Source organism: Poecilia latipinna, unplaced genomic scaffold, assembly GCF_001443285.1.
Source record: "Poecilia latipinna isolate Pla-1442-1.1 unplaced genomic scaffold, P_latipinna-1.0 Scaffold595, whole genome shotgun sequence".
Classification (NCBI taxonomy): domain Eukaryota; kingdom Metazoa; phylum Chordata; class Actinopteri; order Cyprinodontiformes; family Poeciliidae; genus Poecilia; species Poecilia latipinna.
In genome coordinates this window covers 197,298-212,440 of record NW_015113211.1, presented here as the reverse complement: position 1 = coordinate 212,440, position 15,143 = coordinate 197,298, and the positions used below count along the sequence as shown (strand labels likewise).

At 40.7% G+C, this 15,143-nt stretch overlaps 1 protein-coding gene across 1 annotated transcript; it reads left to right on the top strand.

Annotated features, from left to right (window-relative positions):
• Positions 1-436: 436 nt before the first annotated feature.
• On the top strand, positions 437-14,403 carry synpra (synaptoporin a). The gene is made up of 6 exons (XM_015042560.1): positions 437-671; positions 810-875; positions 11,639-11,763; positions 11,911-12,109; positions 12,284-12,475; positions 12,868-14,403. Exons 1-6 carry the CDS (start codon positions 654-656, stop codon positions 13,117-13,119), a joined length of 852 nt encoding a protein of 283 aa, XP_014898046.1. The 5' UTR covers positions 437-653; the 3' UTR covers positions 13,120-14,403.
• The last annotated feature ends 740 nt before the right edge of the window (positions 14,404-15,143 follow it).

Here is a 15,143-nt window from a genome sequence, read left to right as displayed (position 1 = left end):
CTAAATTAAGCACATATTCCTATGTGGATTTTAAATAAATTCAGGATTCCAAGAAGCATACAGTGCTGTGTAATTTACTTTCTTTATTTTTTTGTCTTTTTTTCTGAAAATTACTATAATATAATATAGTTTAACTTCAACATACTATATTTTGTTTGTGAGTTGAATAAACAGTTATTTAACTCTTTATCCACGTTTATTTAATTATATCATTTTTGGTATTGCGGTCGCTCCATATATTTGAGCAACTAGTTTTAGAGAAAAGGTTTCAACACCCCAGGAAACTAACCGATAGGCACTAAATATTTAACTAAATATATACAAGTGGAAATTGAACACTGTAGCTGTCAAAATAAACAGATTAAGCTTCACATCTGTTCGATGAGGGAATAATAAAGTCGGACTCCTCTGTCTTCCCTCTTTCCGTGAGCTTCTCCATGGCAAACGACCGCTTCTCACTCCATTATAAAAAGGTAAATAGATGAAAAAAAAAGACGAGTGTTCGGGCTTTTCCGCTCGGATTCGGACTCAGAGCCCCCCTCTGTGTTTACGCGGCAGATACATCAGTCGAGTCTCTTGGTTTTTTCTTTTTTACGGTTCAAGATTTTCGCTTCATTTCTGACAAGAACAAAATACATTTTCCTGCAGCTGACATGGACACCGCTAACCAGGTGAGTAAACACGCTAAAGGACTGAACAGATAAACGTGTAACGTGAACGCCCCGAGGGTTAATTACAACTCAATTGGCCGGTGAGTCCATTAATTGGTGAAAATGATGTTTTCATCCCCTCGCTTTGTCTCTGTGCAGCTGGCATCGGTGGGGACATTTCAGGTGCTCAAATTGCCTCTGGGATTTATCCGTGTTTTGGAATGGGTGAGTTGAAATTTCATTGTTTATTTGCGTGCAATAACTTAATTTTGCAATGTAAATATGTAAATATTTTACACGCCAATTCACGGGTGTGCTGCTAATGAAGATACTGTTTTTTTTTTTTTTTTTTTTTTTTTTTTTTTTTTTTTTTTTTTTTTTTTTGCAAGGAGTAAACGGGATTATTTTTAATTCAATTCGCGCATTTGAATGGTGAAACTTTCCCCGCATCTGGATTTTTGCACACATTACGCTCAAGCATTTTATTCAAATCCGATTCGCTGTGACCAGATCTTTATGTTTATGTATATCCAATCGTTATGTGTATTTTGTATTTGTGAATAGGTGTGCAAACTGTGCTTTTTCTTTTTAATGCGCCAGCCTTTAAGAAATGACCCATTTTAGCACGAGTGAAAAGAAATGATATAACGGGAATCACCAATTTGCACTGGGCGTCCTCGCTGTGACTGAATCAAAGTATTACTACAGCCACCCCTCTCTGTTTGGCAGTGGGTTGTGTTGACTCTGTGTTTATTGTACAGTGCACAGAAGCCTGGAGCTAAAAAAAAAAAAAAAGATAAGTGAGTTTCTTTGATGTGAGTTTAGAGAAATTGCTGTAGCCACCAGGGTGTTCAGCATTTGCCCAGATACTGTGTGTAAGTGTGTGTCTGTTTCATTGTGCACCTGTGTGTGAGGCTTTGCAAGTGTGAAGACAATCATAGTTTTCATTAGCTGAAGAAAGATGGGAGTTTATTACAGTTATAAGAAGTGAACTGACGAATCTGACTCTCAGTTTCAACATACCACACAATTAAGGTGAGTTTGCAGTGTCTGTCAGCAGGGACTAACCTGAAACAGACTTTATTCAAGAGAACTTCAGTTCTTTTGGTGGCCTTGATAAAAAAAATCATACCAAAGAAAAGCATTCGTGCCCAGATAAAATGTGTATATGGATATGGTCTGAAATTGGTCTCAAATGACAACTTAAGATAGTTATATATCTAGGATCCACTTTTTGCCTAGAGTTATCCTGTATCATTGTGGCCATTATGTAACATTTTGGATTTGGTGTCCTTTATTTGGTCATTTCCCTACCTATGTGATTGTTAAATCGTGGGTTATTCTCTACTACCAATTCACTGGACCTTTTCTTTTTGCTGCCCAGTTTCTAATCAAATGGGTAGTTTGAAAGTTATATCAACAGTCATAATGCATTACAATGTAATATGTTACCAGTCAATCAGGCAGTAGTATCTTAACAGAGGAAAAGAGTAGGAACCTTCTTTCAACTTGCTGACCGGCATTGCACAGCAACATGGTCGAGACGGTCAGCACTGCACTACTCTACGCTGCATACAACCAGAGAAACGCTGGTCGCTCTGACGCTTTCTCTGGCATCTCACTTTAAAACCTAGGAATTATGTAGTATACACAGTTTTTTCAGTATTTGAATTTGTAAAACCTTAGTATACCAAGGACCCCCTTTATTTCTTTTTCCGCATATGATAATGATGTTGTTCTGTTAGCATGTTCAGGCCTAGAAATTCAGCATACAGTGGGGCGGTTCACAGTCAAATGTGGAGTGGCCAGGATGTAGTTGTGGCCTCAGAAGCCATGGATCTGAGCTGGTAAAAAGGTGGATTTCTCCCTCTAGGCCGGTGCTCTGTCTCTACTCGAAGTGGAAGAGTTTAATATCCAAGTGTCTTGTTCACAAGTGATTCTAGAATGGAGCGGACGATGGATCATCTCCAGAGATGTAGGTGCTACTCTTGTCTGTTACACCGAGGAAAGAACTGAGCCAGAAAGCTTGTGGAAGCAGAACTTCCACATTCAAACCTTCACTTTTGGCCATATGGATTATGAACCAAAGAGTGTGATCAGGAGTGTTTGAAATTAGCTTCCTCCACAAGGTGGTACGGAAGTCAAAGTAGAGTCATTTCTCCTGCATGTAAAGGAGTCAGGTCCTTTTTTGAGGTTTTCGAAGCATCTCCTCATTGGGCATGACTGTATTTCCCCTCTGATTTGGGAACACCTTGGATGGATGGAAACTGGCCCACACCTTGTCAGATCCAAAAGAAAACCAGCTGTGTAACACTCTGTCATAGCTCACATGTCTATGTTCTTGTTACTCTTTGTGTGTGCGTGTGTGTGTGTGCGCGTGTATGTGTGTCTGAAGGGAAGTGTGGGTCATTATGTGAGCTTCACTGCCTCCCCCAGTACACACCACCTCCGTTCCTCACATTTCTGGCACTACAAGTGACCTTTTCAGTGCAACACCTTTACTTCTTTTCCGTCTGTCTTCCCCAGAAAGAGAATATTCCTTTGTGTCTCCGTTGGCCTGCGGGTTTATACAGTATACACATAACCAGCTATTTTAATTAAGGTCAAGAATTCAGATTTATTCTGCTGTGACACCCGTGGGTATTTTTTCTGTAAGCTGCTCTTCTCTAATAAGAAAAGACGGGCGGGATCCTGTTTTTTTTTTTCTCCAATCATTTGTAGTTCGTCTTCAATTGAGCCAAAATTGCAGTCTTACTTTTAACGTGATGTGCAGAACCAGCAAGAGCAGTGTTAGAGTATTACATTGGCCCCTTTTCAGATCATGGAGAGCGTGTACAAATTACCATCACTGATATAAGCACTATGCAGAAAAGCTATTGAGCATTGTCTTCCATATCCAGTGGGTTTGCTTTGCAAATGCATTCATTATTTCAAAAACAATCAAGTTCTATCTTGAATGTTTTCAGCTGTTTTCAGAGCAAATCGTGGATGTTACAGATCCAGGAGGGAAACCCAGACAGACAGCTCTCTCCCCAGCAAAACCCTCTAGCTCGCTGTGGGGAATACCACAATATTCTCAGACCAAAAGAGATATCTGTTCCTCATGAAAACCTTCACAGTGACCACCTCAACTGACTCCTTTTGAAGCAGAGGAGCAGTGACTCAACTGCAAGCTTCCCCAGATGATAGAGATCCTCAGTTTTATCTCTAAGACTTAACCCATTCACTCTATACAGAAGAGCCTAATTTCAGCCGCTCTGATCTTGAATGTCAATTATTCGGTTAATGTCCATGGCTTACGAATGTAGACAGAGGTGAGACCACATACAGGCTGATAAACTGAGATCTCTGGTTTGTGGCTGAGCTCTTCCTTTACTACAACAGGTGATGAGCGGATGAGGGCCCTTTCCATATATCCTTCACCTCATCCAAACTTTGGAGTTTAGATTTGCTATTGTGGCTCATCAGTAGATCCTTGGTGTCATATCTTCAGCTGCTTGTGCAGAGAGGGACAATCACCTGTAATTTTGTTAGAAAGTTATAACAAATGTTGATTGTCATGGATAATGTTGCTATTTACACTGACTGAACCCTGGTAGCACTAATAGGGTTGAGGGATGATGGATGACAAACATAGGAATGAGGGATGATAGAGGTGAGAGGACAGTTGAGAGTGAGGGAGGAGAAACAGTGCTAAATGGTAGAGTTGAGTGTACATAGACTTGTGGAGGCATGACTGAGGCATAGACCTTCTTACTAACTAAAGTTAGCACATGAACTCCTTTAGATACATATAACAAGTTACTGGTTTTAAGCAGTTGTCTGTTTTTGTTTGGAGCCTATCTCAGCCAGGCCACGGCTGGATCCCATCAGCAAAACTGAGACATCTTCGCTGACAGTTAAATCTCATAAATGGACAGCTTGGAGCAGTAGCTTGATTCTGTAGCTTGACTGGCGAATTTCAGCTCTTCCAGATGGACGAGACATTTTCAGACTGTGTTTCAAATGGGATCCTTCCTTTACTCTGACATCACCTTTCTGAAGGCATTAGCAACGCCACAAAAATCAGCCACAGTGTTTCCTGTTCATTATGTCCATGTGGTCCTGTGGTAGATTTGTACAAACAGTAACTGATCAGTGGAAACATGACATGTGTGCTGGTTTGCTTTGTGTGGACGCCCCGAGGCACTGGAGGTTTTTTATAAAGGCAGCGAATGACATTTAGTTTGCAGACGATGAACCTTGCACTGTACGTCTGGTTGACTGTGTGGACAAATAGTGGGCTTTTAAAAGGTTATGTTAACTATAGTTGAGACTTCCTAGTAAGATGCTGCATGTCTTGGTTTCCTGCATTAATAGTCAGCATTGGATCTGCACAAGCACAGTGTGACTTCATAATTAGTCAGGCCTGCAGGCAAATGCACTATGTGTACATTTGTTTTGTCATATCTCTAAAACACACAAAAATACCAAACTGTTAGATTTAAGTCTTTGAATAGAACTAAGCATTGAGGTTAGGAATTTAGTTTTAAGGGTTAGTGTTATAGTACAAGACCTGGTGATCCATTACATCAATAGAGGGGCCTTTCGAATACAAAAAATAAAACATTATTTATGTGTGTGCGGATCTTGTTCTTGCTGGCACGCCATCAGCGGCTGGCATATTCTGCTCCAAACAGCTGTAAGGTCCCCCTCGTCTCCCATGTTGGCCAACTCATGCAGAAGCTGTCCTTTGAGATGTGCCCAAACTCTTCACCGTTTCCAGCTTCATGCTTATGCGTCTGAAGAGTGAAAGGAAAGAAGCGGGGATAGAGAGGGGGGTGTGTGTGGGGGGGAGAGAGAGAATTGCACAGTTGCTTGAGCACATGATTTCAAATGATAAACATAGCCATGCTGCTGAAGCTTGTCGCACAGAGCGGCTGTACAAGCACACTACGTGAGGCCTTGTGACTCACGGGGCAAAGCCCGGGCATCCATCGCGAGTCTCATTCATGAGTAATCGTGGTCTTCCCATCCAAACCCGCGTCTGACCAACTATTGCATGATGTCATCCTGAGTACCTTACTGTACACCAGCTTTGTTCGCCTCTGGGCGGTCGGAGAATCTCGTGTGCACAAACTAAAGGGTTATTAACACTTTTTTTCATTGCCTCTGTTTTGTAGTATTTTGGCGATAAGACTGTGTGAAAAGACATCTGAATCGCACATTGTGCAAGATTTATCACAAAGTTTTAGTGTTATTTGTTATGTTATTATTTATTTGCTCTAGATTTTGTCACTTCAAGGGCTGTCTGCTGTTGGATAAGGAGCATTAAACCAAAGATTGCATCAGATCCATCACTTCCATCTTTATGTATTGCAACCGTATCAGATTTTATATGTTACAGTTTCTGTTGTTTACCATTCTGCCACTTTCTTTGATATGCCACTATCTAGCCTTTAATCCGATAGATGCCAAGTGGATATGATAAGCATTTTGTGCACAAGCATCAGTGCGCGCACACACACACACACACACACACACACACACACACACACACACACACACACACACACACACACACACACACCCCAAAAACAAGTCAAAGGGAAATGCAGTGAGATTAGCGACAGCTGTTGACTGATATTGCAAGAGACTTGCCAGGTCAGAGATCTGTTTGTCACCACTGAAATAACTGTTCCCTGCGACAGGAAGAGAGGCGGCTGGAGAAGCTGGTCCAAATGTTGAAGGAGATGACGTTTATTATCTACTTCGGCAAATGTCTCAGTACCCACTGGGTTCAGGGCTGTGAATAACGCCAGGGCTGACATAGAGAAAATTAGTATTAATGGGAAAGGTGAGAAATGTTCTTCACATCTCTCTCTGGGTATTGTCTTAAAATAGGTTTGGTCGATGATGGCATTTCATATGACTCACATAAACCTCAGCAGTCAGGCTGCCAGGAGATGACTTTTTTTTCCCCTTCATTGTCTGATGAACAGCAGGTCAAATACAGAATAATCAGATTTAGATTTAAATGAATCAAAACTGAAAGCTCACTGTTTTTTTTCCTAACTATTACATCCAGGTATGTTCCTTGATAGACTCTGTTTTTAGTTTATTAAAAATCAGATAAACGTTACATGCACATGCGTTATATGAGTAATCTAAGATGTTCTCTTTCCCGACACTTTAGGTCTTTGATGGGCCTTTACCTCGCCTTTGACCCTCAGAGGATGCTACTTCCTCTTTGTGTCAGACAGAAAAAGGTTGCCTGTTGTCTCTCGACAAGACGTATCCCACACAGTTCAAGAGAGAGCACTGCTGTTCGTTCTTTAAATACGCAAGAAAGACCATAAAGAAATGTGGTGTTCCACAGATCAATCATTTACATCCCAGAAAAATAGAATAACACAAATGTGTTATATTGATGATGCGCATGCTTAGTAATGAGGGATTGCTTTCACCATCCAAGGAACTGCCCACTGTTACTCTATGTAGCGCTAAAATGGACAGTAGGGGGGATTGCTGCAAAATCATTGACTCGGTGCAATCAGCTTGGTTTCCTTAGATTAAAAAAAAAAAATCCAGCTGACATAATAAGCGAAACCTGATTGCACAACTTCTTAAACAGAATGGATGTTGACTTTGAATTTATTTTTGACTATTTGTTTCTATATAAGTTGTTTTTATTTTTTGTAAAGTGCCTTGAGACAACATTTGTCAGTGCTATGCAAATAAGCTGAATTATATTGAATTATATAGTTTCCTTAAGAGACTCTGGTTTGCACGAGGAATTAGTGATTATCACATCTTTTATCATTGCATAAAAATAAGAATTAGTCCCTGTGTGAGGATGGTGATCAAATAAATTTATGATATTTGCAGATCCAACAGTTACTTAATGGAACTAGTAGTTAATGCAGCCTTTTTCATAATTATTATTTTTTTTGTTTTACTTTTATTTTCTGAGTTTTATTTATACTGCTGACTTCTATTAACTTTGTAGAATATACAATGAAATGCTAAGATAAAAATTGCAGTCCAAAGGACACAGATGCAACCAAATTTTTTTTGTATTTATCAAACTGATATAAATGCAGAAAAATGTTCACTTGCAGCTTTATTGAGACATGGGTAGTGACTGTTCTTTGACACTGAAGGCCCAGTTACTAAAATAAATGTCCTCTTTCTTGTGGTCAGTCAACGTTAGAGCCGAGTGGAGAAAAGAGACGGAGGCAAGATCAGTCTGTGCTTCTGACAAAGAGCTTCCTTTGCAGGAAAGGATTAGCTGCTTTTAAATGAGTTACCTGTTTTTAACTATTGTCTGCCAGTGTAGCATTGATCACACAGCTTTTTACTGAAGACGTTTTCTTTTGCAACTTTATAAACTACGTCCTTCTTCTAAAGGGGTAGAAGAAAAAGTAATTTCCAATAAAACTCAATGAATGTACATTTTTAGCAGACTATGCTAAAAGTGGTCTGCTAAACGTAATATATGCACACACACGCACACACACACACACACACACACACACACACATTTCTATACATGATTCAAACCAATGCAGCACTCGCTTCTGTCCAGCTCAGCAACAATTTTAGGGCGGCAGACATTGACTCTGACCGCTGGTGGCCAAGTCCGTGCCTGATGCGTCCTTTTCAACTGACTGGAGTCTCATTTGGAGCTTCCCAATTTGCACGAGCTCAATTATTAGAAAAAAATCTTTGTCCGCTTATTAAAATCTGCAGACACCATCACCCGGTTGCGTGAGTGTGTGTGTGCGTGCATGTGTATTTTCTTTATATACATATATATTTCAGGTCGTTGATTTGCCATGAAATCAAATCATAACTTTCACATTAGACTGGAGCGTTTGGGTGCCATGTAGGTCAGTAGAGATGAGGGATGACTGAGATGTTTCGTAGCTTTGTTTACACTGCAGACCGGTTTAATTCCTGCGCTCGCGCTTTATTCGCCCCTTCCACTGTATCTATTTCTCCCCTTAGCTTCCCTCTTCTACCTCCACCCCCCCCCCCCTTTTTTTTCTCTCTCCTTCTATCTCTTGTTCCCTGAGGAGCCCAGCTGGGAGAGGCAGATAAACACACGGGGGTGCGAGGCTTAGCATCCATCCTCCTTCCACAATGCCACGCTCTCCTGTTCAAAGGACCCGGCTAAGAAATGAGAGGGGCTAAAACCCGAGCTGAAAAAAAAAAAAGAAAAATCACAGTAAGGACGAGGCAGCAGAAAGAGAGCGTGAAAGAGATGCTTATCTGCGGCTCTTTGTGGTTAATTAAACGGTAGCGTTTGTTCCCGTCGCTCTTCTGGTCACTTTCCTGGATTTGATTTGTCTCCATGTGCATCGTCTTTCGGCTCCTTCGTTGGGAGATTTCAGTCGCGCCGTCATTCACTCGTCTCTGTGGGTAAACAAACCACATCAGTCTGGAGGTTTTTATGCAGATGTTCCAGCTGTGCTCAATGTATGTGGCATCCCGGCTCCACCTGAGGCCCAAAGCTGCAGGCAACAAACCCTAATGAGAGTCTGTTGTTTATTATTAATATTTTGGCATTAATCTGGGCTGCTTTAATCAGAGATTATGCCTACGACACGGCACACTCATGTTTACCTCCTTTGAAAGCTCCTCCGATCATTAGCTGGTGGTCATTTGAAAAGCCGACTGAGTTTTAAGCTAGCAAAAACAGGATTATTGAGTCAAAGCTGCAGTATGTAACTTTTATTAAATAAACGTTTTTTGACATATTTGTTAAAACTGTCACTATGTATAACATGAGACATAATTTGTGAAGTAATCCAACTCCTCCACCTCCTCCCTATTGTTCTACTGTCCTTAACATAAATACACAACTCTGTCAGAAACATCCAATCAGAGCGAAGAGGAGGGTCTTAGCGCTGTCAATCATCCTTGTGTACACATGCTCCCCTTTGCTAGCAGTGGCTCAGGGAGGAGGTGGAAGAGATCAATCTTTTCACTGATTACCTGTCGCGTACTATGCTGTCACGACATGGTGACAGTCTTAACAAATATTTAAGGAACATATTTTTGTAAAAGCGATAAGTGCAGCTTTAAAGACACACCTTGACATAATTTAGGTGTCTAAATAAATTTTAAAAAAATCACCTCTTGCCCTCTTGAAAGTATTGATATGTAATGCTGTGGGCCTGTTTCTTTTCCAAGATCCCAGAGAAACTTGTTGAAGCTCACGTTGTCGTGAAACTTTTAAAATGCCCGATGTTAAATGGCTTCGATAGGAATTGGGGTGTTGTTCCCAACTTTTAGGAACTTTTAGGAAAGTTTTCTACTTACTCATAAAAAAAAAACGGCCCACCAGAAAATCTTGAAGTTGAATCAGCATATGACATAAGGCTCAAGCGCACTTGGATTATGCATAACACAACCACTATATCATGTTTCTGGAGCAATTTTATTAATCATTTGAATAAAAAAAAAAAAAGAAAAGAAACATTCAAGTGTGATTTTAGAAAAAGCAAAAACATAAGAAATCTGTAGGGTAACAAATACCTTTTCCACTACAATGGAAATGAAGTAATAAGCAACTCTAGTTAACAGGACACTAATGTAGGTAAAACAGACTTATGGGGCAAAGGGAAAAATACCTCTTTGCCAATTTTAACAGTCAACAAGATAGATTTGAGAACCTCGTGGTTTCAATATGGATACACTCACTTATGTCTTATGATTGCATAGTGATTCAAGGCATGAATCCAGCAGCTTTCTGCTTAATTCACTGCTATATTTTACCGTCTAGATCCTGAGCTGTGCCAGCGTTGAACGCCACCTGCTATAGGTCTGATATGGTCGCTCTGTGGTTCCTGGTGTTTTAGTCTTGGGCCTGGTACACTTGCAGAGGATCAACTAAGCATTCAATGTTTAACTCAATAGGTATGAAGCGATACTGACTCTGTGTTTAAGTTCTGTCTCTGAGATGGCAGGCATACGGTTGAGCATAGCCGCTTCCTGTCAGTTATCCAACAGCGCCCTCCTGTGGCTCAGATTCACTCAGACTGAGAGATAAACAGCGTTGCCAGCTGTTGGCAAGCTGCACGTCCAGCTGCCTACGACATGGGAAAGGAGCAAACCGGGCATCAGCTCTGATTATGGTGATTATGGCTTTGAGAACTCTTGAGGCAGTGGGGGGCTTATATGGGCAACTAGGCTAAGAGAGCAAACTGAGGGCAGGAAATGAGTGTGTGTGTGTGTGCGTGCGTGCGTGCGTGCGTGCGTGCGTGCGTGCGTGCGTGTTTGTTGCATGTTCATGTTTGTTAATTTAGATGAAGGCCCTGTTCATTTCACTGACTTTGACAATTGGCCTTTGCCCTTCAGTTTTACCATTGTGAAGCAGTTCACAAGTCTCTGCTTAGAGGAGATAAATTGAGCGTTGGTTTGTTCTCCTGTTCACACCTCCAATGCAACTTTAATCCACATCTAAAAAACCTTCCTAAGGACTCCTGAGATAAAATCTATTAAATTATTTTGTTTTCTTTGTACGTTTCCTGAAATGCCTAAAGTATCAGAAACAGACGTTTCAACCTAACTTTTTTTTTTGCAGACAGTGCCTTTCAAAAGCATTCATATGTCTTCTTAATCACTTGTGACGGTGCAGTGGCATGTAGAGACCCAGGGTTTTCCCTTTTATCTCACCAAATTAGTTCTATCTTATTTAGACCAGATGTGGATTATCTGTAAACGGCAATTTTCAAGTTTGCCATGGATTCTCAGTTGGACTGAGCTTTGTCTTTGACTAGGCTGTTGTACCACATCAATATGCTGCTTTGATCTCAGCTATCCCACTGTAGTTCTGACTTCACGTTGAATCGCTTCTCTCCTGCTGTAACGTGAACCTCTAGCATTGTCCTTAGCAACATCTAGCTGGTTTTCTCCAAGGATTTACTTCTTTATATGCTTTCTCAGCCTTTGATCTGCTGCTTTGGTCAGTGTTTCTTACATGTTGAGGTGTGTTTCTGCAGCTCTTTGCCATTTTCGCTTTCGCCACATGCGGTGGCTACTCAGGGCAGCTCAGGGTCAGTGTGGACTGCATGGAGAAGGCCAGCAGCGATCTGAACATCGGCATCGACTTTGGTTATCCTTTCAGGTGAGTGTTGCGCACATTCCTTCTCATGTTGTGAGTTGGACAGTGTTCTTCGTTGTTTAGAGTCGCAATACTTGTCTGAGAGCCAAGACGGAGAATTTTAATAATCATGTGTGGTAGCAAAGTACAAAATCTCTTTGTGTGTGGCAGGTTGCACCAAGTGTCGTTTGAAGCGCCCATGTGTGAGGCCATGAGGACGGAGCGTGTGTTCCTCACCGGAGATTATTCTTCCTCTGCGGAGTTCTTCGTCACCATTGCCGTTTTCTCCTTCCTGTATTCTCTGGTGGCCTCTGTTGTGTACGTTTTCTTCCTGAATAAGTACCGCGAAAACAGCCAAAGACCGCTCATTGTGAGTATGATAAACTCATACTCGTTATTCCTTCACATTTTACGTCAGCTGTTCTTATAAATGAACACAAAGCACTATTGAAAATACATTTTTCCTGACAAATAAAAAAAAAAGAAAAAAGTTATTTTTATTCTGTGAATCTGTTGAAGCTGAGTACTTCTTTGCTTCCCTCAGGACTTTGTGGTGACAGTGGTGTTTTCCTTCATGTGGCTGGTCAGCTCCTCTGCTTGGGCCAAGGCCCTGTCCGATGTGAAGGTGGCCACCGATCCGGACGAGGTGCAGCTTCTCATCCCAGCCTGCAAAGACCCGACTAACAAGTGCGGCTCTTTGCACGGGCCTCGGTGGTCTGGGCTCAACACCTCGGTGGTAAGCTTACAAACCATGTCTGCTGTTAAGCTGGGAAACAAGAAAGGAAACAAGATTTTTTTTCTCTTAGAGTTAAGGCTTCAGATTCAGTTCTGTCAATATCAGAATAAAAGGTGAGCTATTTTATTAAAATGTCTTTCAGACTGACTGAATCACTCCTCTTGACCAAACTTTCATGTTCATTAACACATTCTTTCAGAATGCACGAGCATTGTATCATGTAGACCAAATTTTTAGTTTTACAAGTGATAAAAAACTCAAATAGTTGATTTATTTGTCATCTATTTCTACAATAAAGCTTGCTCATAGTTTGGGGGGGAGGGAGAGATCAGGGTTTACGATTCAAGGTTCATGATTGCCCAAGTATAATTCTCCCTTTTTTCCCCCCTCAGGTGTTTGGATTTCTCAATTTTGTTCTGTGGGCTGGAAACATCTGGTTTGTCTTCAAGGAGACCAGCTGGCACAAGGGTGGCTCCAGGTTGGCGGGCAGTGCGCCCGACAAACAGGCCGGCACCTTCGACCAGCAGCCCTACAACCAGGGCGGCTTTAACCAGTCGGGAAGCTACAACACCCAGGGGAGCTTCGACCAGCCATCCGAGTACAGCCAGGTGGGAGGGCCCACCTCCTACTCCAATCAGATGTAGCCGCGACTTGTCTTTCGGCATCTTCAAACAAAGGCAGTCAGGGGGCTAGGCTGACTGCCTTTGTTTGAAGAAAGGCAGTCAGCCTTTCTTCAAAAAAAAAAAAAAAAAGAAAGACGGAGGGACTTCCTTGTCGGAAGTCCTTCCGTCTTATGACGGAGTCAGAGTGCACCTGTTGTAGATGAAAAATAAAAAATAAAAGTCTAGTTGGGTATCGTAGAACAAAACATTAGACGTAGTCCCTCACCCTTTCTCTTTCAAAAGTTGTTTTAGCTGAATATTGTCCTTCTAGTAGTTCGAAACGCATAACAGTTTCTCCGTGCTCGATTATCGACTTGTTCCGTTTTTGACTGGCCATCTCTGTTCTAGTAGTTTGTTTGCACTCTGTGTCGGAGGGAAAAGCGCTCTTTGTAAAAGTTTTAAAGTGCATGACGTTGTGTGCTAGTGAGGTCTCTGTGAATCCAGGAAAAAACAACAACAAAAAAGATAAAACATGCATTCTAAGTGTGAAAGTTTACAAAACATACTCTGCTCTGACACATCACTGACAGCTAATCAGGTATTCAGTCATGTTTTTTCTTATAATGACGAATATATTTTGATAACAGGTGTTTCTAATTCCAATAATATTCATAATTCAGGTATTTTTTTTCTTGCTTTGTTTTTTTTTAATTATTATTATTTTACAGCTGCAACTCTTTGACTTTTTGTCTGATAATGCCAATAAGTAAAAAAAAATAAAATCACAAGTAACAAATCCATTCTGTAAAATCCTCCACAAAAAATACGTTTGTATAAGAAACCTAAAATATATGCAACTTCTGCCGTGTGCGCTGAGTTCTGATGTTTATTTTCTCCTGCACAGATGCTACCATGCAGTTTTAAGAATATTTTTCAGATGCAAACTATAGAAGCCACTCTTCATACAAGTTACCTTGACAACTTTCCTCCTTTTTACTTAAAACACACATTTCAAAAGCATTTTCACACTGTTCATACACACGATGAAAACCCTGCAAAAAGCACCTAAATGCCATAGTTATGGCCAGAAAAAATATGACACTATGAAGTTTTGTACAAACAACATCTGTTCTGTTCAAGTGTTGTAAAATCATGACCATTGAATGGAATGCTTGGCTTCCTGTTCATTTACTATGATATTTCCAGCCCTGTGTTTTGACCGTCTGAGCATGTGACTTGCAGTGGTGTCGAAAAGTCTATACACAGTTTTCCACTCATATCTAACGTGCACAAGCCCATGACTCACTAATAAAGATGGACAAATTTGTTCTGTGGCTCATCTTTGTGTCTCTGTTCAGAAGAAGTTGTTAGCTTAGCCTCCGGCCTCGGTATTAACTGAAATAACTTGTGTTTCTCCTGGAGTTCAGTCTATGCTAATTGGACCAAAAATTTATTAACACTCATAGTGCAAAACGAATACAATAAGTGGAAAACGAAGTAATAAATAAATAAATAAATAAATTCCAAAGTTTAAAAAAGCAGAAAAATTGTGACAATTTTGTGTGTGACCAGCAGGTGGGGCCATCCACACATGCACAAAAGCTGCTGAGACGAAGTAAATCAGCGTGACGTAGAAACAAAAATCAGCACTATGTGAAGAGTAAGTCAATCAGTCAGCTGACTGATATAGTGAAACATACATCATGAACAGTAGTGGTGGTTCTTGTATGAATTATGGTCAGCTTTGCCTTCCATAAAACCCACTTTACAATATATTGAAACAATCATCAGAGAATCGGTAATCAGGTCTACTTACATGCAATATTTGGGAAGATCTACAATATGGGTTGCAAAAAATAACGTTAACTTATTTGTCCATCTGCATGGACGATCGCATAACAGGTGGAGATGGGTGGAGTACGAGTCAGTGTTGGTTAATCGTAAATAATATGAAATCATGCAAAACTACCATCAGGAAAAAGGTCTGATTGATTGAAAGATTTCTCCATTGACAATTTGAGAAGGGTTTAAAAAATAAAACTCGAAACGGTATTAAAATATCAATA